The following is a 27206-nucleotide window of genomic DNA, read 5'->3' on the forward strand; positions in this document are numbered from 1 at the left end:
TCATTCTTCCCATGCCATGTCCAGGAGTTCTTCTCTGTTAAAACTGAAGAGATGCCAGCCCTCCACAGAGGAAAGGTCTAAAGCCCCTCGACTAGTGTAGTAGTCGACAGAAGCCTGGTTCCAAATGACGACAAGAAAGTGCATGCGGTTACATTGAGTTCTGATGGCTATCTGTTTAAAAACAAACCAGCAAATATTAGTTTCATTTGAAAGTATAATCTTCATTAACATATATATTTTATTGAAGGTCTACTCTATGCAAGACACTATGTGTGAATAATACTTCCAAATATAGTAGTTATCTTTTGAACTTTTCTATAGCTGTAAAAAGAAAAAAAACTCACTGTTCTGAGCTTCAAAGCCCTCTTTAAAAGCTCAAAACTGATATTTGCAAAGCCTTTATCATATAGAAAAGGTGTACCTATAAGAACACATGTTTTGATATGTTTCCAAAATACAAGAAGATCTTCCTTTTATAGTCTTGTAATATTATACTGTGGGCCTGTTTTTTTGAATAAAAATGCTTTCTAATCTCCCTCTTTACTTTCACTTGATAGCAAAAAGGGTGTATAGTGTGGTTGTGGATTATATATAAATCAATTTTAATTGACTGTAACTCATATGCTGTATATGATCATCTGATTTGAAAATCCACTTTAATTTGGGTAGAAATTTGAAGTATATGTTGGGGTTATGTTCAAATGGTGAGATTAATGATTTAATTTATGCCCTGTGAATATTTATTGAAGAAAAAGTTAGTGAATAGAATATCAGTACTAACTGTAATACATACCTGACTTAGCCTCTTCAGCATTTCAGCTCCAATACCTAGACCTTTTAAATAGACAATGCAAAATGAAAACTGCAAATTTCACTTAACTAGTCATTTGCTTTAGTTTAAAATAAGTAATATCTAAAACTCTGTATCTTTTTTTAATATTATTAATAGCTTGTGGAAACACAACTCATGAATGCTTTCATATCCCTTTTTCCTAATTGGAATGAAGTACAGAAGGTCAGAGAAGAGTTTGGGTTTATTTTAAAGATCCGTGAAGAAGTGAGTCTCTGCCACTATTGTCTTATAATGGTGTATTTCTTATCTATTTTTACTGAAAACCACCTAAAATGTAAAAGCATTTTTAAAGATAAAAGTATATCTGTGTGACCAGGCACAATGGCTCACACCTCTTATCCCAGCATTTTGGGAGGCCAGGGCAGGAGGATCACTTGAGCCCAGGAGTTCGAGACCAGCCTGGGCAACACAGACTCTCTTTCTACAAAACATAAAGAATTAGCTGAGTGCTGTGGCACCTGCCTGTAGCCCCAGCTACTTGGGAGGCTGAGGTAGGAGGATTGCCTGAGTGTAGGAGGTCGAGGTTGCAATGAGACGTGATCACACCACTGCTCTCTAGCCTGGGTGACAGAAAACCCTGTCTCAAAAACAAAATTAAAAAAAAAACAAACATATAGCCATGTGATAGCTTGGCTTATTCAAACCTGGAGAGGAAGTAATAAAATGTTTTTCTAATCTGTGACTGAGTGTTCACTGCATGAAAGAATATCTAGGATAGTGATCAAACTCATTAAGTAGCAATAAGTTACATTAACTAAAACACCATATGTATAGTAAAATCTTGTCTCCTTAAAATATGTCATTTTAATTTTTAAGGTATTTAGAAGTATCGTTACAGGAAGTCAGGGATCCCGAACGGAGGGACCGGCTGAAGCTGTGGCAGAAGAACATAAATTGTGAAGATTTCATGGATGTTTATTAGTTCCCCAAATTAATACTTTTATAATTTCTTATGCCTGTCTTTATTGCAATCTCTAAACATAAATTGTGAAGATTTCATGGACTCTTATCACTTCCCCAGTCAATACTCTTGTGATTTCCTATGCCTGTCTTTAATCTCTTAATCCCATCATCTTCATAAGCTGAGGATGAATGTCACCTCAGGACCCTGTGATGATTGCGTTAGCTGCACAAATTGTTTAAACAATATGAAATCTGGGCACCTTGAAAAAAGAACAGGATAACTGCGATGTTCAGAGAACAAGGAAGATAACCTTAAGGTCTGGCTGCCTGTGGGCCGGGTGGAACAGAGCCGTATTTCTCTTATTTCAAAAGCAAATAGGAGAAATATCGCTGAGTTCTTTTTCTCAGCAAGGAACATCCCTGAGAAAGAGAATGTGTTCCTAAGGGGAGGCCTCTGAAATGGCCGCTTTGGGAACGTCTGTCTTTCATGGTTGCAGATAAGGGATGAAATAAGCCCTGCTCTCCTGTAGCACTCCCAGGCCTATTAGGACAAGGAAATTCTCGTCTAATAAATTTTGGTCAGACCAGTTGTCTGCTCTCAAACCCTGTCTCCTGATAAGATGTTATCAATGACAATGCGTGCCCGAAACTTCATTAGCTATTTAAATTTTGGCCCGGTCCTGTGATCTCGCCCTGCCTCCATTTGCCTTGTGATATTTTATTACCTTGTGAAGCATGTGATCTCTGTGACCCACACCCTATTTGTACACTCCTTCCCCTTTTGAAAATCATTAATAAAAACTTGCTGGTTTTGCGGCTTGGGGGGCATCACAGAACCTGCCTACATGTGATGTCTCCCCCGGACACCCACCTCTAAAATTTCTCTCTTCTGTACCCTTTCCCTTTATTTCTCAGACCAGCCAACACTTAGGGAAAATAGAAAGGACCCACGTGAAATATTGGGGGCTGAATTTCCCCAGATATCTGGCGCCCACGTGGTCTTTCTTTTTTCCCAAGTGCATGTGGGAACCTGAGTCCCTTTGGTAGGTGTGGAGAAACGTCATCAATTTGGTCCACAGATATGTATGTTCAACTCCCTGACGACTGGTGAGTAGTCTGTATATGGTCCAGGTTAACTGTGGGTCATGTGGAGTCTAAACATCATGTTTATCTCTGCTATATTAAACTCTTATTAAAACAGGGCAGTGTTCGAGTGCCTATGGAAAATATAGTCACTGTAGTCAGGGCAGTGGAAGAATACTGTCCTTGGTTTCCTGAAAAAGGAACCTTAGATGTAGAAATATGGGATTGTGTTGGTGCAACATTCTGGGAACTGGTCTCCACAGGAAATTATGTTCCTGTCACTGTTTGGGGTGATTGGGCCTTGGTACATGCTGTCCTGATGACATGCCAATCTCGTGACCCCCTACAGTTACCACAGTTTTCTGAATCTGACGACCCTCCACCTCTTCCTCAACCTTCCTCTCCCGCACAGCCTTCATTATCTGATCAGCCTCTCCCTTCGTCTACTCCTCCCCCACCTGACGATGTTGAGAATTCAATGTCTAACTCTGGTGACTTTAGATTACAGTCACCCCCGACGATCTTTTCTTTTCATGGAGAGCCGGTACTTGTAGCTCCTGCGCCCCGACTCACACAGCCCAGGACCATATATATGCTAATTCTTTTCAAATCTCTGGAGTCACCTAATGGCTCTGGGACCAAACTACAACTTACCTATAATTCTGCAGGCCCTCCCCTGTCCTCTTCAGCCCCTCACCCTCCTGTCGTTTTGGTTCCTCAACCGGTCGCTTTGCCATCCATTCAGCCTGCTTCCCTGTACCCTTCTTCACACATGAACGCCAGTAATCACTAGTATACTTCTGCTCCTTCTGCTCCCCAATGCCCTTTTCTCACACTCTCATTCCAGTCCAACCCTCTCACCCTCAGTTCCCCTTATCTACACATGCTTTTCCTGTCACTTGTATGCCAACTCCATCTCAGATGCCTACTCTTGAAACTTCAATGCAACGCTTATTATGCCAAAACAAAGAAACAAGTGGATTAGACGCATGGACTTATCCGGTCGCTCTAGACCTGTAGCAGGACGAGCCACAGACAAAACTCCTCGGACACTGGATTAAAGAAGGAAGAGGTTTTTTATTGGGCCGGGAGCATCAGCAGATTCGCGTCTTAAGAGCCGAGCCCCCCGAGAAAGAGATATTTGGCCTTTTTAAAGGCTTACAACTTTAAGGGGTCCACGTGAAAGGGTCATGATAAATCGAGCAAGCGTGGGAAACGTGACTGGGGGCTACATGCATCAGCTAACAGAACAAAAAGTTTTATAATGCTTTTTTCATACAGTGTCTGGAATTTACAGATAACACAAGTAGTTTAGGCCAGGGGTTGATGTTATTATTATTACTTTGTTTAGCTCCTAGGGCCGGGTGGTGGTGCCAAGGTTGTCTGGCTATTTATCTTACTTTTGTTTCTCTCTCTCTTTACTCCTGTCTTGTGAACTAGGCAAGGTGGGGGGAGGAGGGCAGCATGAGTAATAGTGGTCTCCTTCATTAGACCCACCTAACTTCCAAGGGGTACAAATGCGTCATTATGTACCTCTTAATCTTACCTTTTTAAAAGAATTTAAGGATGCTTGTACTCAGTATGGTCCTACTTCTCCTTATGTTAAAATGGTATTACACACTTTTTGTACAGAGGTCACTTTGCTTCCTTTAGACTGGCAAAAGCTGTTCTGACCCCATCTCAGCATTTACAATTTTGTACTTGGTGGTCAGAAGAGGCTCGTTTGCAGGCTCAGCTAAATTGAACTAAATTGAACTAGTTACTCAGGCTCAGCTCACAGGCTCTGATAGTTTGTCTGATTCTTATGCCCAATTAAACTTTGATGCTCTTACCACAGAACAAGTAACAAAGGTGTGTATGAGAGCTTGGGATAAATTACCTGCTCCAGACCAAGCTCCTGTTTCTTTTACCATGGTTAAACAAGGTCACTCTGAATTATACCCTGAGTTTTTAGCTAAATTGCAAGATGCTTTTGAAAATTCTGTCTTTGATGAGCGTGCTCAAGGTATTCTCCTTTGTATGTTAGCTTTTGAAAATGCAAACCATGAGTGTAAAATGGCCATGCATTCTGTCCAACAACAAAATTTACCTGATCACGAGGTGTTGCCTGCATATATTAAAGCTTGTGAAGGCATTGGATCAGACACCCACAAAGCTATTCTGTGGGCACGGACATGAAGGACACCAACCAAACTGGTCCCACTAATTCTTTTCTTGGAGCCTGCTATAATTGCAGTCAACTTGGTCATACTCGAAAAAATTGCACTGTTAAAAACTTAAAAGCAGCCAAGCCAGCTCAACAAACACGACCAAATGCTGCTGCTACTGTTTGCCCACATTATCGCAAAGGTAAACATTGGGCCAGTAATTGCCACTCTAAAGATAGATGTAGATGGAAATCCCCTGCCACAACACCAGGGAAACGGGGAGTGGGGCCAGTCCCAGGCCCCAATATCAAATGAGACGCTTCAGACTCAGACCAATGTTGGTTTTCTGCTTCAGGTGGTCCCAATGCAACCCTCAGCACAAACAAATTTACCTACAGCCAAACCAAATGGGTCCCAGCCTCTCCTGTCTCAGTACAATGCTTGTCCACCTCCGCAGTAGGGGGCGGGGTGGTCGATCTCTGTAGTACTATTCCTCTAAATTTACTACCTATCTCTTTGCCTTTAATTGTCCCCACGGGGGTCAATGGCCCTTTACCTCAAGGTTCGGTGGGTCTGGTGTTAAGGTAGGGCATCCACCTCTGCTAAAGGTATCATCATTTATACTGGTCTCATTAATTCTGATTCTGTTGATGAGATTAAATTAATCGTGTCTGCCAAGGTTCCTGTTTCCATTCCGGATGGTGAGTCAATTGCTCAATTGCTTTTACTACCTCATACCATTTTAAACAAAGGAGATAAGACACGTAGCCCTGGGATGGGCTCTGGCAGTTAAAAGGCCGCTTATTGGATTAATGTAATTTCTAAACAACAGCCCACCTGCACCGTACACGTTCAAGGAAGAAAGTTTGAGGGCCTAGTAGATACTGGAGCTGATGTTTCTGTTATTTCCTCTAGTTTATGGCCTTCCTCCTGGCTTAAACATCCCACTAACATGAGACAAGTAGGTGTTGGAAAAGCTGAGGAAGTTTATGACAACACATTTGTCTTGCCTCATACTGGCCCTGATGGTCAAAAGGGTACAATGCAGCCTTATATCAGGCCAATTCCCATTAATTTTTGGGGTAGAGATTTACTGGCACAATGGGGGGCTGAAATTAATGTTCCACGTAACTCTTACAGTGCTCCCAGTCAGCATATGATGGAAAACATGGGGTTTGTTCCTGGGCTCGGTCTCAGTCCAAAGCATGAAGGGATTACTAAACCCCTCCCAGTTACTATAAAAGAAAACAGGGCTAGTTTAGGTTATCCTTTTTACTGGCGGCAGCTGCCACGCCTCCTGATCCTATCCCTTTCCAATGGAAATCTGACACACCCGTTTGGATTCAGCAGTGGCTGCTTTCTAAAGAAAAACTGGAGGCTTTAACTCAATTGGTTTCTGAACAGTTACAACTTGGAAATGTGGAACCTTCTCTTTCCCCCTGGAATTCTCCTGTGTTTCTAATAAAAAAAAGAAATCAGGCAAGTGGCGGATGGTAACCGATTTAAGAGCCACTATAATGCCGTAATTAAACCTATGGGTACTGTCCAACCCGGCATGCCTGCTCCTGCTTTAATACCTAAAAATTGGCTTCTCATAGTTATTGATCTTAAAGATTTTTTTTATATTGCTTTACATAAATCGGATTGTGAAAAATTTGCTTTTACTGTACCATCTATCAATAATCAGGAGGCTGCAGCTCATTATCAATGGAAAGTACTTCCTCAGGGAATGCTGACTAGCCCTACAATCTCCCAGGTTTATGTTGGACAAGTGCTTTCACCAGCTCAAGCCCAATTTCCCCAGGCCTGTATTCTTCATTTTATTGATGATATTTTAATTGCTGCCCCCACTGAGACATAATTAATTGACTGTTACAAAATTTCGAGCCGCCATGTTACAGAGGCTGGGTTACACATCGCTCAGGATAAAATTCAACAGACCACTCCTGTTCAATATTTAGGAATGGTGGTCGATAAACAACATATTCAACCTCAAAAAGTTCAAATTAGGAGAGATTCTTTGAAAACATTAAATGACTTCCAAAAACTTTTGGGTAACATTAATTATTTAAGACCTGCTTTAGGTATTCCGACCTATGCGCTGTCTAACTTGTTTTCTACACTGCGGGGAGATTCCAGTCTCCGCGGTCCCAGGACTTAGACCGCTGAGGCTTTACTAGAACTGGAATTCGTAGAGGAAAGAAACCAGACCGCCCAGTTATCTAGAGTACAACCGTTTCAGCCTTTTCAACTTCTGGTTTTTGCTTCATTACACTCCCCTACTGGACTAATAGTTCAACATAATGATTTAGTGGAGTGGTGTTTTCTTCCTCATTCTGTGTCAAAAACTTTGTCTGTTTATCTGGACCAAATAGCCATATTAATTGGACAGGCTCGGTGTAGAATACTTCAAATTTCTGGATTTGATCTGAATTTAATTGTAGTTCCTTTCAATTGACTCGAAGTTCAAACCGCCTTTCAACATGCCGTACTGTGGCAAATTCACTTGACTGATTTCATTGGCGTTGACAGTCATTATCCAAAGAACAAATTGTTTGATTTTATAAAGATGACGTCTTGGGTGGTCCCTCGATTAACCAAAGATCAGCTCATTCCTGAGGCCGTTACAGTGTTCACTGATGGCTCCAGTAATGGCAATGCTGGTCATGTAGGCCCTACAGACAAGCTTATTTCTACCTCTTATACCTCTGCTCAAAAGGCAGAGTTAATTGCTGTGATTACTGCCTTACAGGATTTCCCCAAACCTTTAAATATTTTCTCTGATTCTGCTTATGTTGTACATGCCACTAAAAATATAGAAACTGCTACTATCAAACATACTGATAATTCTGAATTGGCTTCTTTATTTTCAAGGTTACAACAGGTGTTTCGCCAACTAGACACCCTTTCTATATTACACATGTTAGATCTCATACCACTTTACCAGGACCCATGTCTGCCGGTAACCATAAGGTCGACTGTTTGATCTTTTGCAACCCAAGAAGCTCAGGAGTTCCATAATCTCACTCATGTCAGTGCTGCTGGATTAAAAGATAAATTTGCTCTTACCTGAAAACAGGCTTAGTTTATTGTTCACAGCTGTCCTCAGTGCCAAGTTTTTATACTTCCAAATCAGGAACCTGGCATTAATCCCAGAGGCCTAACTCCTAATGCTTTACGGCAAATGGATGTAACTCATGTTAGCTCCTTTGGCAGACTGTCATATGTACATGTTTCTGTAGATACCTTCTCAGGTTTTATCTGGGCTACTTGCCACACAGGGGAAGGCACGGCCCATGTTAAAAAACATCTGTATTCTTGCTTTGCAGTTATGGGGCTTCCATATCAAATAAAGACAGACAACACCCCCGGATATGTTAGTAAGGCTTTTGATTTATTTATGCAACAGTGGGGATTTCCCATATTACTGGAATCCCTTACAATCCTCAGGGACAGGCTGTGGCGGAACGGGCCAATCACACTTTAAAAACCCAATTGTCCAAAGAGTCTGAACAGCAAAAACATGATTTAACTACCCCCCACTCCCAATTATATTTGGCATTGTTTACATTTTTTAAATGTTCCTAAAGATAATAATCTAACTGCAGCCGAATGCCATTATACAGGCAAAAAATTCTCCCTAAATGAAGGCAAGCCAGTGTTATGGAAAAACTCCCAAATTAATACCTGGGAACCTGGCACAATTATAATGTGGGGAAGAGGATATACTTGTGTTTCACCAGGAGATCATCAATCCCCTGTCTGGGTACCCACCAGGAGACTCAAGCTTCGGGTGAATACTGACAACGAAAACCACATGGAAAAGACGTCCATGTCAGAGACCGCCCTCAGACGTGGTGAGATCTGTGCCAACTCCTCAGAAGCAGGCACACCAAATCACAATGGGTCTGGTTCAGTCCTCCCTGATGGCAATGGAGACCCATCTAACTAATCCCACTTCTCCTGATTACCTTTCTTTTTCTCCTTACAAACCTAAAAATCTCACTATTTCTATTAGCCTGAAAATAACATCCCTCTGTTCTCTTCCTCCTTCAGCCCTCAATCTCACTTACGCTAGGTTTTATTTAATGATTCTCCTCCTTATACTTTCTGTCTCACCAGTTTCCTCTCGCACTGATTTACCTGCTACACAAAATTATTCTTACTGGACTTATGAGCCTTTTCCTCCATTTATTAGACCTCTCACCTGGATTGATGCTTCTGCAGAAATCTACACTAACAATAGTGTGTGGATGCCTGGAGCTACAGATGACCATTGCCCTGCTCAACTAGGAGAAGAAGGCACTGCATTTAATGTTATCATGGGTTACAAATACCCACCTCTGTGCCTCGGACATGCACCTGGTTGTATCCATCTAGAAACTCAAGTCTGGGCTGCTTATCTTCCGGAGAGATCAGTTACAGAGGAACCGGGACATTTGATCTCTGGCCTCTCCCTTTCTACTTTAAAACAAATGAAAGGGGGAGTAATGGGAGATATCCCATACTTTCAATATAAATCTGCAGGAAAACCATGCCCTAAAAATTTTGAGGGCCCATCTAAAACTTTAATTTGGGAAGACTGTTAACTCACATGCAGTCATATTAAAAAATGACTCATATGGTTTAGTAATAGACTGGGCACCCAAGGGCTATTTAAAAAACAATTGCTCCTCTGGCGGAAAGGAATGCCTGGAGGCTACTTATTTTATTTCTTATTGGGAGAACAAGAATCATCATTCTACTTTGCATAGGAGGTTCAGCTCATTCTTTCCCTTAAAATGGGAAGATAAAGGCATTACCCGCCCCCCCCCCCCCAGGCCTTGTATGATACTCCCCATTCTGAGCCTAGAACACCCAGAACTTTGGAAATTGGCTATTGCCATGTCTGGACTGCGAGTATGGGAAGGGGAAACTATTCTGTTTGGTGTTCCCGCTACCGCCCCCATCTCTCAGTATCAACGTAGATCTGGACATTCTGCTTTACTTACTTCCAACCTGACTGTTCCCATACAGAGTTGTGTTAAGCCTCCTTACATGCTGTTAGTGGGAAATAACAAAATTTGGACGAACAATCAAACTGTCCAATGCATTAATTGTCAGTTATACACTTGTATTAACTCCCATTTTGACTCTAGGAAAAGTGTAATGTTGGTTCGAGCTCAAGAAGGAATCTGGATTCTGGTAACTTTGCCCAGACCTTGGGAATCCTCCCCCTCAATACATTTAATTAATGAAGTGTTACAGCAAATTCTAAAAAGATCTAAGAGATTTGTTTTCACTTCAATCGCTGTGATCATGGGCCTAATTACAGTTGCTGCACTGGCCAGCACTACCGGAATGACATTACATCAATCTATTCAAACGGCTCATTTTGTTAATAATTGGCAAGCCAATTCCACCCAAATGTGGAATTCTCTTCAAGGCATTGATCAAAAATTGGCTAATCAAATTAATGATTTAAGACCGTCTGTTAATTTGGCTTGGAGATCGGGTAGTGAGTCTCGAACATCACATGCAAATGCAGTGCGGTTGGAATACCTCTTCTTTCTGTATCACCCTGTATTCCTATAACAAGATTGATCATTCATGGGAAATGGCCAAAGGACACCTTCTGGGTAGGGAAGATAATTTATCATTGGACATAACTAAATTAAAGAAACAAATTTTTGAAGGCTTTCAAGCTCACTTATCCATTGTGCCTGGAGCTGAGGCCTTAGATCAGATGGCAGAAAATCTTTATGGACTAAACCCCACGACTTGGGTTAAGTCTATTGGGGGCTCAACTGTAGTAAATTTTGGAATTATGTTTCTCTGTTTAATCGGCTTGTCTTTAGTGTGCCAGACCAGTCAAAGAATCCTGCGTCAAAATTGAGAGAATGAACAAGCCTTCATCGCCATGGCACATTTATATAAAAAGAAAAGGAGAGATGTTGTGGGAAGTCAGGGACCCTGAACGGAGGGACCAGCTGAAGCCGCAGCAGAAGAACATAAATTGTGAAGATATCATGGACATTTATTAGTTCCCCATATTAATACTTTTATAATTTCTTTTTCCTGTCTTTACTGCAATCTCTGAACATAAATTATGAAGATTTCATGGACTCTTAACAATTCCCCAATCAATACTCTTGTGATTTCCTATGCCTGTCTTTAATCTCTTAATCCCATCATCTTCATAAGCTGAGGATGAATGTCACCTCAGGGACCCTATGATGATTGCGTTGACTGCATAAATTGTTTAAACAATATGAAATCTGGGCACCTTGAAAAAAGAACAGGATAACTGTGATGTTCAGAGAACAAGGGAGATAACCTTAAAGTCTGGCTGCCTGTGGGCCGGGTGGAACAGAGCTGTATTTCTCTTATTTCAAAAGCAAATAGGAGAAATATCGCTGAGTTCTTTTTCTCAGCAAGGAACATCCCTGAGAATCAGAATGCGTTCCTAAGGGGAGGCCTCTGAAATGGCTGCTTGGGGAATGTCTGTCTTTTATGGTTGCAGATAAGGGATGAAATAAGCCCTGATCTCCTGTAGCACTCCCAGGCCTATTAGGATGAGGAAATTCTTGTCTAATAAATTTTGGTCAGACCAGTTGTCTGCTCTCAAACCCTGTCTCCTGATAAGATGTTATCAATGACAATGCGTGCCCAAAACTTCATTAGCAATTTTAATTTCACCCCGGTCCTGTAATCTCACCCTGCCCCCATTTGCTTTGTGATATTTTATTACCTTGTGAAGCATGTGATCTCTGTGACCCACACACTATTCGTACACTCCTTCCCCTTTTGAAAATCACTAATAAAAACTTGCTGGTTTTGCAACTTAGGGGGCCATCATGGAACCTGCCTACATGTGATGTCTCCCCCGGACACCCAACTTTAAAATTTCTCTCTTTTGTACTCTTTCCCTTTATTTCTCAGACCAGTCAACACTTAGGGAACATAGAAAAGGACCCATGTGAAATATTGGGGGCTGAATTTCACCCAATAAATATCATAAATTTTAGTTTTACCTTGGTAAGCTCGTGTGACATAAAAGTCCTCTAGGTAAAGTACCTTGCCAATCCATGAGTCATATGTAAAGTAGTACATGGCAAATCCAACAGTCAATTTGCCTAGGAAGGGAGTAGAAAGGGTGTAGAAAGGTTGTGTTGAATCTTAGCCAGTTCTTTACCCCCAAATTGAATGTCTTTTGGTGTTTGTTTAACTATTAAAGTAATAAATGCTCATTGAAAAAAAAATAACAGTACAAAAACTTATAGTGTCGAGGACTTAAGTCCTTTAAAATATAACCTTTAAGATATAAGCCTTCTTTTTATAGTGTGGTGTACGATCTTCCAAAAAATTTTAGCTGGGCGCAGTGGCTCATGGCTGTAATCCCTGTGCTTTGGGAGGCCAAGGCAGGAGGGCCAGTTGAGCTCAGGAATTTGAGACCAGCCTGGGCAACATTGTGATACCCTGTCTCTACAAAAAATAATTTTAAACTAGTTGGACATAGTGGCACATATGTGTAGTCCCAGCTACTTGGGAGGCTGAGACACTTGTGCACAGGAGTTTAGTTGGAGGCTGCAGTGAGTCATGATCATGCCACTGCACTCCAGCCTGGGTGACAGAGCAAGACCCCGTCTCTTAAAAAATTATAATAATAATAATGCTTATACAAACATAAGTACATACCATGCATATTCTTTACCAAAAAACTGGGTTTATACACATTCTTTTCTCTTCTGCTTAATAGTAATTATATGCTGCAAAACTGTACTATTTTTCAGCATGGAAAAAATATATTCCAGATTAAACTGGAGAAGAAAGATTTACTCTACCTGATGGTTTTTGTTGCTCATTTACTTCTGCAATCAGGCAGTAGAAAAGGGGATTGTCCCCAAAGCCATCTCTGAGTAAATCTGAAATATCAATTCATATATAGTATGTCAGAAAGTTTACAGCAGAGAAGGATATGGTGGATAGGAAGCACTAGGAATTTATCCACCTGGATAGCAACTGTATTGACAGAAACTAAAGTGAGTATTTTGGAACTCTGGAGTTTATCTGAACATTTGCAACTTACAGGAGACAGCCTGACTGGTCAACTGCAGTTAATTTGGATCAAATTCAGCCATCAGTGAGGTGGCAGCTACCCAGTACTCAACACCATCTACTCCATGGGAACAGCAACCTGTATTTCTGTAGCAGTTTGCTGGAACCAGGGTGATCAATAAACATCTTGTCCTCAAAGTACTGAAGTTCTGTGTTTTGAATGTGTATTGTTACTCTGATCACTGAGGTGAGGACTTGGAAACCCCCACAAGCTGAAGTGGCTTCCAGGAGATTTAAAGGAGCTGCCTTGTTTTGTGAGAGATTTGGGAATTAAAAACATATATACAGGGGAATTTAGAAAGTTACCATGTGTGACTAGATAAAGACACAGAGGGGACCTGAGAACACATTAAGCTGTCAACTCAGGCTGATTTGTGACACAGAGACACCCTGTAATGCTTTAAAATAAACTCCATCAAATCCTGGGGGAAAAGGATAATCTGATTTCCAAAGTTACCATAGTATTAGTTTCAAAGTCTAGCTTTCAACAAAGATCACAAGAAACGATGGTCATTCAAAGGAATAAAATACATTAACAAAAAACATACCTGAAGAAAGCCAGATGTTTGACTAAATAACTTAAAACATCTGTCTTAAAGATGCCCAAAGAGATAAAAGAAGACATGCACAAATACAGGAAAAAAATATATAAACAAAATAACATAGATATAAATTTACAAAAATCCTCCCCCTAACATTCTGAAGCTTAAAAGTATAATAACTGAAATGGAAAACAAACAAACAAACAACAAAAAAAACTATACTGGAGGGGTTCAAAGACACATTTGAATAAGTTGAAGAAAGAATCCGTGAACTTGAAACTAGGCCAGGTGAAATTATTGAGTCTGAAAAACAGAAAAGGGATGAGGAAAAGTGAACAAAGCCAAAAGTGTCTGTGGGACATCATCACCATTAAGTGGAACAGGATATATCTTGTGGGACAGGAGAGAGAGAGAGAGAGACAGAGAGAGAATGAGAATGAATGAGAATTTGAAAAAATAACTGCTGAAAACAAAATTTGACATAAAACATGAATCTACAAATACAAGAAGCTTAACAAACTCTAAGTAGGATACACCCAAAGAAATCCACACCAAGACACATTATAATGAAAGTCTCAAAAACCAGACAGAGAATACATAGCAAGAGAAGCAATTTGTCATATATGAGGGTCCTCAATTAGATTACCATCTGATTTCCTGTCAGAAACCTTGGAAGCCAAAAAGCAGTGGATTGATATTTAAAGTCTGAGGAGCGGGAGGAGTGGGGACTGTCAGCTAAGAATTTTATATCCACCAAAACTGTCCTTCAAAATGACGGAGAAATTAAGACATTCCCAGACACCCCTTCCCCGCCCCCACACACAAAAAAAGAAACTGTAGGAATTCATTACCATTAGACCTGCCCAAAAAGAAATGCCAAAAGGAGTCTTTCAGGTTGAAATGAAAGTAATCTAGACAGTAACTAAAAGTTGTATGAATAAAGATTTCTGGTAAAGACAGATATATGAGCAATTATAAGAGGTAGTATTGTAATTATGTTTATACAGTTGACCCTTGAACAACATGGGTTGGAACTATGCAAGTACACTTACACATGGATTTTTTTCAAACACAAATCAAAAACAATATTCATTGGAGGAGAAACCCACATATACAGAGGACTGACTTTTCATATATGTGAGTTCAGTAGGACTCGCTGCGGGACTTGAGTATGCATGGATTTGGGCATATGCAGTGGGTCCTGGAACCAATCTCCTGCATATACTGAGAGATGACCCTAACTCCACGTTTTGTTTTCTACATTGTCTGAAAGACAAATGGATAAAAATAATTATTATTTTTTATTTTTTTGAGACAAGTCTTGCTCACCCAGGCTGGAGTGCAGTGGCATGATCTCAGCTCACTGCAATCTCTGCCTCCTGGGTTCAGGCAGTTCCTGTGCTTCAGCCTCCCATATAGCTGGGACTACAGGCACCTGCCACCATGCGCAGCTAATTTTTTTTAAGTATTTTTAGTAGAGATGGGATTTTGCCATGTTGGCCAGGCTAGTCTCAAACTCCTGGCCTCAAGTGATCCACCCACCTCAGCCTCCCAAAGTGCTGAGGTTACAGGCGTGAGCCACCATGCCCAGCCTAATGTATGTTATTGGGCACACAATGTGTAAAGATGTAATCCCTGACATCAATAACAGAAGATGGGGACAGAGATATATATAAGAAGAATTTTTGTATGCTATTGAAGTTAAGTTGGTTTAAATCAAAATTAGATTGTTGTAACCATCAAATATCCCCATGGTAAACAAAAAAAGTCTATAAAATATACACATAAGGAAATGAGAAGGAATCAAAATGTTTCACTACAAAAATAAAACACAGAAAAAGGACTAATGGAGGAAAGTAGGGACAACCAAAAGCTTTAAGGCATATGGAAAACAGTTAAATAGTACAGGCGAGTCCTTCCTCATCAGTAATTAAATGTAAATGGATTAAACACTCCTGCCAAAACACAGAGATAGCCAGAATAGATTAAGGAAAACAAACAAATAAAAAAAGATCCAAGTATATACTGTCTACAAGAGACATACTGTAGATCCAAAGTCACAAATACGTTGAAAATGAAATGATGGAAAAATATCTTTCATGCAAATAGTAACTAAAAGAGAGATAGGGTGGCTATACTAGTATCAGACAAAATAGACTTTAAGTCAAAAACAGTTACAAGAGACAAAGTACATTATGAAATGATAGAGGGGTTAATTCACCAAGAACATATAACATTTATAAATATACATGCATTGAACATCACAGCTCCAAAATATATGAAGCAAACACTGACAGAACCGAGAGAAGTACACAGCAAGACAATAATAGGAGATTCAATACCCCACTTTCAGTAATATATAGGACAACCAGACAGAAAAGTAGATGACTTGAACACTATAGACCAATTGTACCTAACAGACATATACATAAAGTTCTATCCAACTACAACAGAGTACACATTTTTTTCCCTCAAGTACACATGGAACTTTCTTTAGGATAGATACATTAGGTCACATACCAAGTCTTAATAAATTTTAAAATATGAAAATCACACACAATATTTTTTCTAATGACAGTACAATGATACTAGAAATCAGCGGGAAAAAAATTTGAGAAATTTACAAATATGTGGGAATTAAACAACACACTGTACACAACCAATGGGTCAAAGAGGAAAGTATAAGGGAAATAGGAAAACATTTAGATGAATGAAAATGAAAACACAACAAACACGCTTACGAGATGTAGTGAAAGTAGTGCTCAGAGGGAAAATTATAGCTGTAAATGCCATTTTAAAAAATGATCTAAAACAATAATCTAACTTTATGCCTTAAGGAACTAGACAAAGAAGAGCAAACTAAGCCCAAAGCTTGCAGAAAGAAGATAATAATAAAAATTGGATAGAGATAAAACAGAGGATGGAAAAACATGGAGAAAATCAATGAAGGTTGATTATTTGAAAAGATCAACAAAATTGACAGCTAGACTGACAAAGAGGATGCAAATAATTAAAATCAGAAAAGAAAATAAGGACATTACTGCCAACACTACAACATTAAAAGGGAGTATAAAAATATTATGATTTATATAACAACAAATTAGAAAACTTAGAAGAAATGGACACATTCCTTCAAACATGCAAATTACCTAAACCTACTTAAGAAGAAACAGAAAATCTCAACAGACCTGCAAGACTTTGAATCAGTAATCAAAGATCTCCCAACAAAAAAAAGTAAGGAACCAAATGGCCTCATCAGTGGTGAATTCTACCAAACATTTACAGAATAATTAATACCAGTCTTCCTCTAACTCTTCCCAAAAATTTAAGAGATGGAAGCACTTTATAATTAATTCTGTGAGGTCAGCATTACTCTGATTCCAAAGGCAGTCAAAGATATTAGAAGAAAGTTACAGGCCAATATTCCTTAATAATATAGGTTAAAAACTTCTCCACAAAATTGGAAATTGAACCCAACAGCATATTAAAGGGATTATTCACCACAATCAAGTGTGATTTATCCTAGGAATGTAAGGGTACAGCAACATAAGAATATCAATTTAATACATCATATTAATGAAACAAAGGGGGAAAACCCACAAAATCAAATCAATGAATGCCAAAAAAGCATTTGACTAAAGCGCAACACTTTCAAGATAAAAGCTTTTATAAAACTAGGAATAGAGGGACATTCCTCAACATGATACAGTGTACTTATGAAAACGACATTACACTTAATGTTGAATGACTGAAAACATTCCCCCTTAAGATTAGGAAGAAGGCAAAGATGCCCACTTTCACCACTGGTATTCAACATTGTACTGGAAGTTATGGCCAGAGCTATTAGACAAGAAAAATAAATAAAAACCATTCATAGGCAAGGCCCAGTGGCTCACGCCTGTAATCCCAACACTTTGGGAGGCCAAGGCAGGTGGATCACCTGAGGTCAGGAGTTCGTGACCAGTCTGGCCAACATGGTGAAACTCCATCTCTACTAAAAATACAAAAATTAGCCAGGTGTGGTGGCATGCGCCTCTAATCCCAGCTACTCGGGAGGCTAAGGCAGGAGAATCGCTTGAACCTGGGAGGCGGAGGTTGCAGTGAGCTGAGATTGTGCCAGTGCACTCCAGTCTGGTCAAGAGAGCAAGACTCTGTCTCAAAAAAAAAAAAAAAAAAAAATCCATAGTAGAAAGGAAAAGCTAAAACTATCTCTATTTGCAGATCACATGATTCTATATAGAGAAAATTCCAAAGAATCTAAGAGAAATCTTCTAGAGCTATAAACAAATTCAGCAAAGTTGCAGGATACAAGATCAACAAACAAAAATAAGTCGTGTTTCTATATAGCAGCAAAAAACAAACCAAAAAATAAATTAAGAAAGTAGTACCACTTACAATAACCCCTAAAAGAATTGAATACCTAGGAATAAATCTAATCAAGGAGGTTAAAAACTTGTATACTGAAAGCTATAAAACATTGCTGAAAGAAACTGGAAAAGATCCACAGAAATTAAAAAAAAAAAACCTATATATGCATAGGAAGACAACATTGGTAGGATGCCAATACTATTCAAAATGATCTACATATTTAATGCAGTCCCTATTAAAATTCTGACAGCCTTTTTCACAGAAACAGAAAAGCTGATCCTCAAATTCATATGGAATTCCAGGGGGCCCCGAAGAGCCAAAACAATCTTGAAAACAAAAAATAATATTGGAGGACTCACACTTCCTGACTTTGAAACTTATTACAAAGCTACAGCAATTAATACTGTAGGGTAGTGACAAAAGGACAGACATATAGACCAATGGAACAGAATAGAGACCTCAGAATCAAACCCTCACATATCTGATCCATTGATTTTTGACAAGGGTGCTATGACCATTCATGGGGAAAAGGACTTTCTTTTCAACAAACAGTACTAGAGAAACTGAGTATCTATATGCAAATAATGAAGTTGGACCCTTAACTTCACAGCATGTACAAAATGTAACTCAAAATAGATCAAATACCTCAACATAAGTGCTCAATCTATAAAACTCTTAGAAGAAACATGGAAAATCTTCAAGACATTGGATTTGGCAATTATTTCTTGGATATAACACCAAAAGCACAAATGACAAATGAATAAATTGGACTTTATCAAAAACAAAATACTTTGTATGTGAAAGGACAATATCAAGAACAAAAAGGCAACCATGGAATGGGAGAAAGTATTTGGAAATAACATCTGATAAGGGGTTAATATCCAGACTATATAAAGGACTCCTACAATTCAACAACAACAAAAAACCAACTCAATTCCAAAATGTGGAAATATCATAAATAGACACTTCTCAAAGAAGATATACAAAGGGTCAATAAGCACATGAAAAGGTGTTCAACATCACTAATCATTAGTGCAATGCACATCAAAACACAGTGAGACAGCACTTCATACAGACTAGGATGGGTATTACAAAAAAACAAAAATAAGTGTTGATGAGGATGTGGAGAAATTAGAACTCTTGTGCTTTGCTAATGAGAATGTAAAATGATGCAGCTGTTGTGGAAAACAGTATGGAGACTCCTCAAAAAAAAAAAATTATCATATGATCCAGAAATCCACTTCTACGTATGTGCCAAAATAATGAAAGCAGCAACTCAGACAGATATTTGTACACCAATGTTTCACAGCAGCATTATTCACAATAGCCAAAATTTGGAAACAGCCAAAATGTATAAAAGGATAAATAAAGTTATATATATATAATCACATTTTATATATACACAATGGAATGTTATTCAGCTTTGAAAAGGAAAGAAATTCAGATACAGGCTACCACTTGGATGAAACTTGAAACATTATGCTAAGTGAAATAAGACAGACACACAAGGACAAATATTACATGTTTCCAGTCATACGAGGTACCTAGAATAGGCAAATTGGTAGAGATGGAAAGTAGAATAGTAGTTATGAGAGCCTAGGGGGAGGTGGGCTGGCAATGGGGAGTTATTGTTTAATGATTACAGAGTTTCAGTTGGGTGATGGAAAGGTCTGGAGATGGATAGTGGTGCTGGTTGCACAACAATGGATGTATTGAATGTCACTGAATTATACAGTTACAAATAGTTAAAATGATATGTGTATTTAATCACATTTTTAAAAAGTTTGCAACAATAGGTAAGAGTAAACAAAAATCAAATCTCTCACTGGCCTCTATACAAGTACATAAGGACATTTTAAGATAAAAACAGGACTGAGGACATTATGAAATTACTGCAATTTAAATATATACTGAAATCCTAAGGCAGGATGCTGGAGTATACAAAGTATTTTAGTTATGACTGTTACATATTACCCTGAGCAGTATTTTTCTAATTACAACGAATAGTGTAGGGGCATTATCTTAACATAGTACAGATTGAGTATTCCTTATCCAAAATTCTTGAGACCAGAAGTGTTTTGAATGTCTGATATGTTTTTGATTTTTAAAATATGTCATTATATACTCAACAGTTGAGCATCCCTAATCTGAAATCTGAAATGCTCCAATGAACACTTCCTTTGAGTGTAATGCCAGTGCTCAAAACGTTTCTGATTTTAGAGCATTTCAGATTTCAGATTCTCAGGTTAGGGATGCTCAATTTGTTATGCTGCTTCAGTTTGAGTACTGCTTTCATAGAGTGTACATTACTTTCAACTTTGTATTTCTTACTATTTCTTTTAAGCCAACAAAATTACTATTTAGTTAACATTCTAGTGGTGTTAATTGTCAAGTATAAGAACATAAGTATCATCACATAAGACGACTGATCCATGATCTATGCGGTTCAGGGTTCTATTTCTGACCGAGGCACTAAGACTCATTTGTTAGGGCATGGCGCAAAAGACTCCACAAACATCCCAGAACTTCCTTCTGAATCTGTCACCCAGTATTATAGTGAAACCATTTATCTCCTTGGTAGAATGTTCTCAGTTTATTACATGCATTCTGAAGTATTCAACTTCAGAGAGTTATCATTCATCAATTCTTCTAGATTTTGATAACTGTCTTCACCTAGTCTTTGCCATTTGTAATTTTATATACATTAATAATCTTTTCATCTTCATATTTACTCCCTAAAATGTTCTAATTCTTCACAAATCACTGGCCTATCCTATTAATCTTGCTATCGACATGTAGTAAATACTTTGAAAATATTTTAAATCATTTTGCTTTTATCGATTTCATTGTATCAAGCTACTACCAACATACTGGGTGTTAAATTATAATTTTTTGACCAGTAACGCTCCTCATTTTACATTCTGAAAACCAGCTGGTCTATTGCAGCTGTAAAGGTGTAAGAGCTCTTAAGTAACAATTTTGTACTAAAAATAAGGAAAATAAAATAGTGGAGCTCTGACAAAGCTATCAAATGTATGTCCTGTACATGCTAGTAATGGTGTCATCTTTGTGTACCAAGAGCAATAGCTTCCACATATCTAAGTAGTACTGTGTGTTTTTTTTTCTTGCTCTGAAAATACCACAAAGTATCTTACCAGCTGCTGTTAACTCCATTGCATCTAGCATGCTTTCACAGGCAGCCAATTCCTGTCAAAGTAGATAAAACCTTCAGTTTATGATTTAGCAATAAATTATTAAGATGATAATCATCATACAATTTGTATTAAACATTTATTGACATGTGATATCCTGGGCAGTGTTAAAAGTTAGTCAGACTTAATCCCAGTCATCTAGAAACAAAATCTAAAACAGTAATGCAACAAAAGGATGTATAAATATTATTAGAGAGATTAACTATGTTGATACCTCACACATATGAATGTCAATTATCCAGATTAGTAACCTTGAATGCAGCCAGAAACTGGGAAGGAAAGCAAAAAATGTTACTGAGCATTCAAAGCAGCTGTCATAAAGTTTATGTATTATGAAGCTCCTAGGCTTTACAGAGAAGTCTCTCAGGTGTTTGCCTGTGAGATGTTTTTGCCATTTTAACTTGAGGCTTTTTTGTTGTGGCTTTTTACTATATCATGTTTTTGTTTTTGTTTTTGTTTTTTGTTTTTTGTTTTTTGTTTTTTACATATTCAGGTTCTTTTCCTTCACGGTTTATATCTCATGCTTGGAAAGCAAAAGGTATTCACTCATTTTCTTTTTAAGATCATAATATTAATAATTGATTTGTTCAACTTTTTTTGGTGTAAGAAGTTAGGTAGAATTTCACCTTTATCTTTTCCTCCCAATTATCCCAACAGCACTTACTGAATAACCCATCCTGGATGACTCGACATGTCCCTTTTATCATATACTACATCCTCATTTACAGTCATCCCTTTGTATTCATGGGAGATTAGTTTCAGGACCTGCTCCCTCAGCCCCAGGATACCAAAATCTGAGCGTGTTCAAGCCCCTTATATAGCAGAGTATTTGCAATACCCTATGTGTATCCTCTCATATACCTTAAATCATCTCTGGATTACTTATAATATCTAATACAATGTAAATATTATGTAAATAGTTATACTGTATTGTATAGGGAATAATGACAAGAAAAAAGTCTGTACATGTTCAGTACAGTTGCAATTTTTACAAATATTTTCAATCCATGGTTGTTTGAATCTACAGATGTAGAAGCCATGGATACAGAAGGCTGACTGCGTACTTAAGAGAACTTCTGGGCTCTCCTTTCTGTCCCATTGATCTATCTGTCCACTAGTTACCATAGTATTTTAATTACTTACAGTTTTATAATATCTGGTAGAGATCATCTCCCCTCATTACTCTTCTTTTTTGGATTTTTAAAATGTTTCTATGTGAAAATTTGACTGGAATTGCATTAAACTTTTAATGGAAATAAGCTTTTAAAATACAGGAGAACAGCAAGGACCAGATTACATAGAGCATTAGTAAGAAGTTTGGATTTTATTCTCAAGACAGCCAGAATCTCAATGGAATTTTAAGCATTTTGACTGCTGTGTAAAGAATGGATTGATCAGGGAGGACGATATTTATGTTGATACCTCCCCTAAGACGCTGTAAGCTCCTTGAGGGTAGAGACTGTAATCCAAGAATCCTTATATCTTTTATACTACTTGGTGTATAATCTTCCCCTAATATGCATTCAATGTTTGTACAATGAAGAAAAATAAAATATTAATACTACTCAGCACCATCTGTGGTTCACCAATGGTCCAAAACCACACTTTAGGGACCACCACAATATAAAGCTTTAGAAATTCTGGTAAGCAAGAAGTTATGGCTGCCTGGCAATGAAATGACTAGGCTCCCAAATAATGCTGTGATGTGGTGATTGAGAAGAGTATAAAATGAGTTCATACAGAGGATACTTGGAATGGAACAGTCAATAAAACCTGCAATATATTCAGCTAAGCAATTACTGTGGTTCAAACTCTAATAAACTCCTCTGCAAAGAGAGACTGTTTTGCAAACTTAGCAATGAACAGGAGTTAGGACAAATGGACATAAAATATTAAGAAGAACATAAAACTCAAAGCCAATTAATCATTATATACATGTATGTGAGACAGTAAGTAATTTAGCTTTTCTATTATTTTTCCACAATGAATACTCATTAAAATTACTCCCAATAAACATCTTACGTATTATCAGATACATGTGACAAATTAAAAAGTAAATGTGGCCAGAAACCCTACAGATAGTTTCACTGAAATGGGGTGATCTAGTGATGTATTATTCCCTTGGTGATGACAATGGGCATTGCTTGGAAAGCTAGGAAAAGTACATTTGTCCAGGTAAAGAGATCATCATTCAATAATAAATTTATTAATTGCCAACCAGGTGTCAGATGCTAGAACTACAAAAAACTCTTTTAAAAATGTTTTCTACCACCTGGAAGAATGTGAATCTGTAATAATCTGTTGGGCATAGTATTTTGATAGGTTATCTAATCATTCAGATTAATGCCAGTTAGAGAAATGATGTAAGAATTTGTGGAAATGGAATAGAATGTAAGCCATAAAACGACAGATAACCCAGTTCTTACAGATCTGTAACCAGGCCTAGAATCACTTCCACAGGTGGATTTCACTAGAAAACTATGGGTATTTTATTTTGACCATTAAAACACACTCTCCAAAGGGAACACACACTTGGCCTGATTTAGACAAGATTTAAATATATTAGTAAGGATATTAAAACATTTTCATTACAAAACACTTATGAGGTCTGCATATCTATAATCTGTGCCTTGCTCCAGCCACATATTTACTCCATAAAGAACTTAGTCTACCGCTTTATATGGAATTGTGTAGGTTGTCCATCACATAAATGAGTGCTTTCAGCACCACAGAACTTCAGCACAGTAACTGTGAACTACTAGATACTTTATCCCCTTTAATCAACTGGAATGATTTCCAAGGAAGCCATTCAAATAAACATTTAAATGAGAAATATGTAACCCAGCTGCTTGGCTCCTGAGGGCTGTCTGTGGCTGGGCTTCAGTGATCAATGAACTGTCTGAGAATGTATGGAAAATTTGTTGCATGTGACTATTGTTTTTTGGGTTAGCTGATCATCAGTTTCAACAAGTAGGTGTGGCCTTAGAAGCAATGAGACTCCTACTCCAAAATCTTAGCCACTAAAATATGAAATTCTATCATTGGTGGGGTCATTTGTTTAAGGTAAGCATTTCTTTTCTCTAAGATACTCTTTTAAAGTTAAAATTTCCCCAGGAAACAGAACACATTCAGTCCCTAAAATTTCCAGGAATTGGTTCCCCTATAACTTTTTGAGCCCCTTACTATATGCCAAGCAATTTATGTGTAATCATTTTATGTTACTGTCTCATAACAACAGTCTTTTGAGATATATATTGTTATAATCTTAATTTTAGATGCAGAAAATGAAGAGTAAAGAGGTTAAGTAACTACCAGAGGTTATGTACACATAACTAGCAGAGGCAGAATTCGAACCCCAACTATGCCTCTCTTACTCTTTCAGCCCTACACTAATGCCGTGAGGCTCCATGTAATAAAAATGGGCTTACTTTAATCAGTCGCAAAATTTCTGGGCAGTCTCCAGCCTCTGCAGGTCTTATTTGAAAATAATCCATGCTTGTCTGCCTCATGCCCATTTGGCTCACACTTGGCTGGCTCCTGCCTGGTTGACTCAGGCCTGGTTGGCTCAGTACTAATTGGTCCAGCTCTTGTTGGCTCCGGCCTGGGTGACTCGGCCCCGGTTCCCATATGCCTGGATGACCCCTGCCTGGATGGCTCATGCCTGTTTGGTTCTTTCTTGATTGGCTAGTGCCTGGTTGTCTCATGCCTAGTTGGCTGGGGACTTGCTGGCTCATACCTGGTTGCCACATGCCTGGTGAACTCATGTTTGGTCGGTTCCGGGCCAGTTGGCTCGGGCCTGTTTGCCATGTGACTCGTTGGCTTGTGCCTGATTGGTTGGTGCCTACTTGTCTCATGCTTGGTTGGCTCCTACCTGACTGTCGCCTGTCTAGTTGCCACGTCACTGTTTGGCTTATACCTGATCGGTTCGTGCCTGCTTGGCTCGTACTTGATTGGCTGGGGCCTGATTGGCTTGGGCCTGGTTGAGATGGGCCTGGTTGGCTTATGCTTGCTTTGCTCAGGAATAGTTGGTTCAGGCTTTGTGGCCACATGCCTGGTTGGCTCCTGCCTGGTTGGCTCCTACCTAATTGCCACGTGCCTGGTTGTTTCATGCCAGGTTGGTTTATGTCTGGTAGGCTTGTACCTGATTGCCTTATGCCAGCTTGGCTCATGCTTGGTTGTTTCATATCCACTTGGTTCATTTCATATAGGCTTGCACTCAGCTGGTTCATGTTCAATTGGTTCACACCATGTAAGCTTGGGCTTGGCTGGTTTATACCTGTTTGGTTGGAATCTGATAAACTTGATTGGTTTGCACCTGGTTGGCCCATGTCTGTTTGGTTCTTACATGATTGGCTAGTGCCTGGTTGCCTCATGACTGGTTGGCTGGGGACTTGCTGACTCATGCCTGGTTGACTTGTGTCTGGGTGGCTTGGGACTTGCTGCCTCATGCCTGGTTGACTCATGTCTGGGTGGCTTGGGACTTGCTGACTCATGCCTGGTTGACTCATGTCTGGGTGGCTTGGGACTTGCTGGCTTATGCCTGGTTGCCACATGCCTGGTGGACTCATGTTTGGTTGGTTCAGGACTGGTTGGCTCAGTCCTGTTTGCCATGTGCCTGGTTGGCTCAGGCTTATTTGGCTTGTGCCTGATTGGCTGGTGCCTACTTGTCTCGTGGTTGGTTGGCTCCTACCGGACTGGCTGTCTAGTTGCTCCACCACTGGTTGGCTCATACCTGATTGGTTCGTGCCTACTTGCCTCATGCTTGATTGGCTGGGGCCTGATTGGCTTGGGCCTGGTTGCGATGGGCCTGGTTGGCTTATGCCTGCTTTGCTCAGGACTAGTTGGCTCAGTTCTTGTTGCAGCATATCTGGTTGGCTCCTACCTAATTGCCATGTGCCTGGTTGTTTCATGCCAGGTTGGTTTATGTCTGGTAGGCTTGTACTTGATTGCCTCATGCCAGCTTGGCTCATGCTTGGTTGTTTCGTGTCCACTTGGTTCATTTCATGTAGGCTTGCACTCTGTTGGTTCATGTCCATTTGGTTCATACCAAGTGAGCTTGTGCTTGGCTGGTTTATGCCGGTTTGGTTCGAATCTGATAAACTTGATTGATTCGTGCCTGATTGGTTCATGCCCTGTTGATTCCTGCTTGGTTGACTAAGGATGGGGTGGCAGATGATGGGTTGGCAGACAACTGATTGGCTGATGGCTATCTTGATGGAACAGGATCCCTTAACTGTAGTGCTGTGGTGGGAGGTTGTTGGCTGTGGCTGTTTCCAGTTCTTCTCAACTTGATTCGCCCACTTTGAGATACCCCTCTATCAAGGTGGGAATTGGAAAAAGAGAGGACCACCTCAGGAAGGTTATTAATGCCTCCGATTTGCTGGAGTTGACTTCACCAGCGACCACAGCTGCAAGCTTGGCTGAGTTTCAGGTTGTCATCTGGCCTTTCCCTGCCGAAAGCGGGGAAGTAAAGGGAAGAAGAAAATGATCTTGGAGGAGTATAACCACCAGCCTGCCCTTGCATGGTCACTGCATCATAGTGCCGAAGTCACAATGCCGGTATCAAAGTGCCTACGTGCTCCCCCGCGTGGTGAGGGAGGGGCAAAGCAGGGCTCGCTTGACCACTTTATTTCATCGTCTCTTAAGAGCTTAAAATGGTGAAGCAAGAGGCTGGAAAGAGTCTCAGAGCTTATGCTTGGCACTCCCAAGAGTCCCCGCTGTTTTAGCCAATTCAAAGAAACTTGCCCCAACTCCCCTCCCTTTCCCTACATCCCATTCCTCAAATAATTCAATTCCTATTTCCGTCCTGATTTTTCACTTACACTGGAAACTAGTCCCAGTGAAGTGCTCAAGTCTGGAATGCAGATAATACGTCTTTAAAAATAATAATAGCTAGGCTGGACGTGGTGACTCACGCCTGTAATCCTAGCACTTTGGAAAGCCGTGGCGGGTGGATCGCCTGGGGTCAGGAGTTCGAGACCAGCCTGGCCAATATAATGAA

The 27206-nt window shown here is 39.4% G+C and overlaps 1 protein-coding gene and 1 long non-coding RNA gene across 3 annotated transcripts; one reads left to right on the forward strand and one right to left on the reverse strand.

Annotated features, from left to right (window-relative positions):
* SATL1 (spermidine/spermine N1-acetyl transferase like 1) lies at positions 1-26334 on the reverse strand. Of its 2 annotated transcripts, none has more exons than XM_077988094.1 (7): positions 25744-26334; positions 24634-25668; positions 21149-21200; positions 12810-12890; positions 12000-12101; positions 794-834; positions 1-114 (listed from the first exon to the last, which is right to left on the reverse strand). In XM_077988094.1, the coding sequence occupies exons 1-7, from the start codon at positions 26332-26334 to the stop codon at positions 1-3; spliced, it is 2016 nt and encodes a 671-aa protein (XP_077844220.1). The 2 variants fall into 2 exon arrangements, with proteins under 2 accessions (XP_077844220.1, XP_077844219.1); XM_077988093.1 differs by having other exon boundaries at positions 1-171.
* On the forward strand, positions 950-2635 carry LOC144338466 (uncharacterized). Its single transcript, XR_013412661.1, has 2 exons — positions 950-1057; positions 1670-2635. It is a non-coding gene; the product is annotated as an uncharacterized LOC144338466 (long non-coding RNA).
* Positions 26335-27206: the final 872 nt, after the last annotated feature.

The sequence above is a fragment of the Macaca mulatta genome, chromosome X (genome assembly GCF_049350105.2).
Source record: "Macaca mulatta isolate MMU2019108-1 chromosome X, T2T-MMU8v2.0, whole genome shotgun sequence".
Classification (NCBI taxonomy): Eukaryota; Metazoa; Chordata; class Mammalia; order Primates; family Cercopithecidae; genus Macaca; species Macaca mulatta.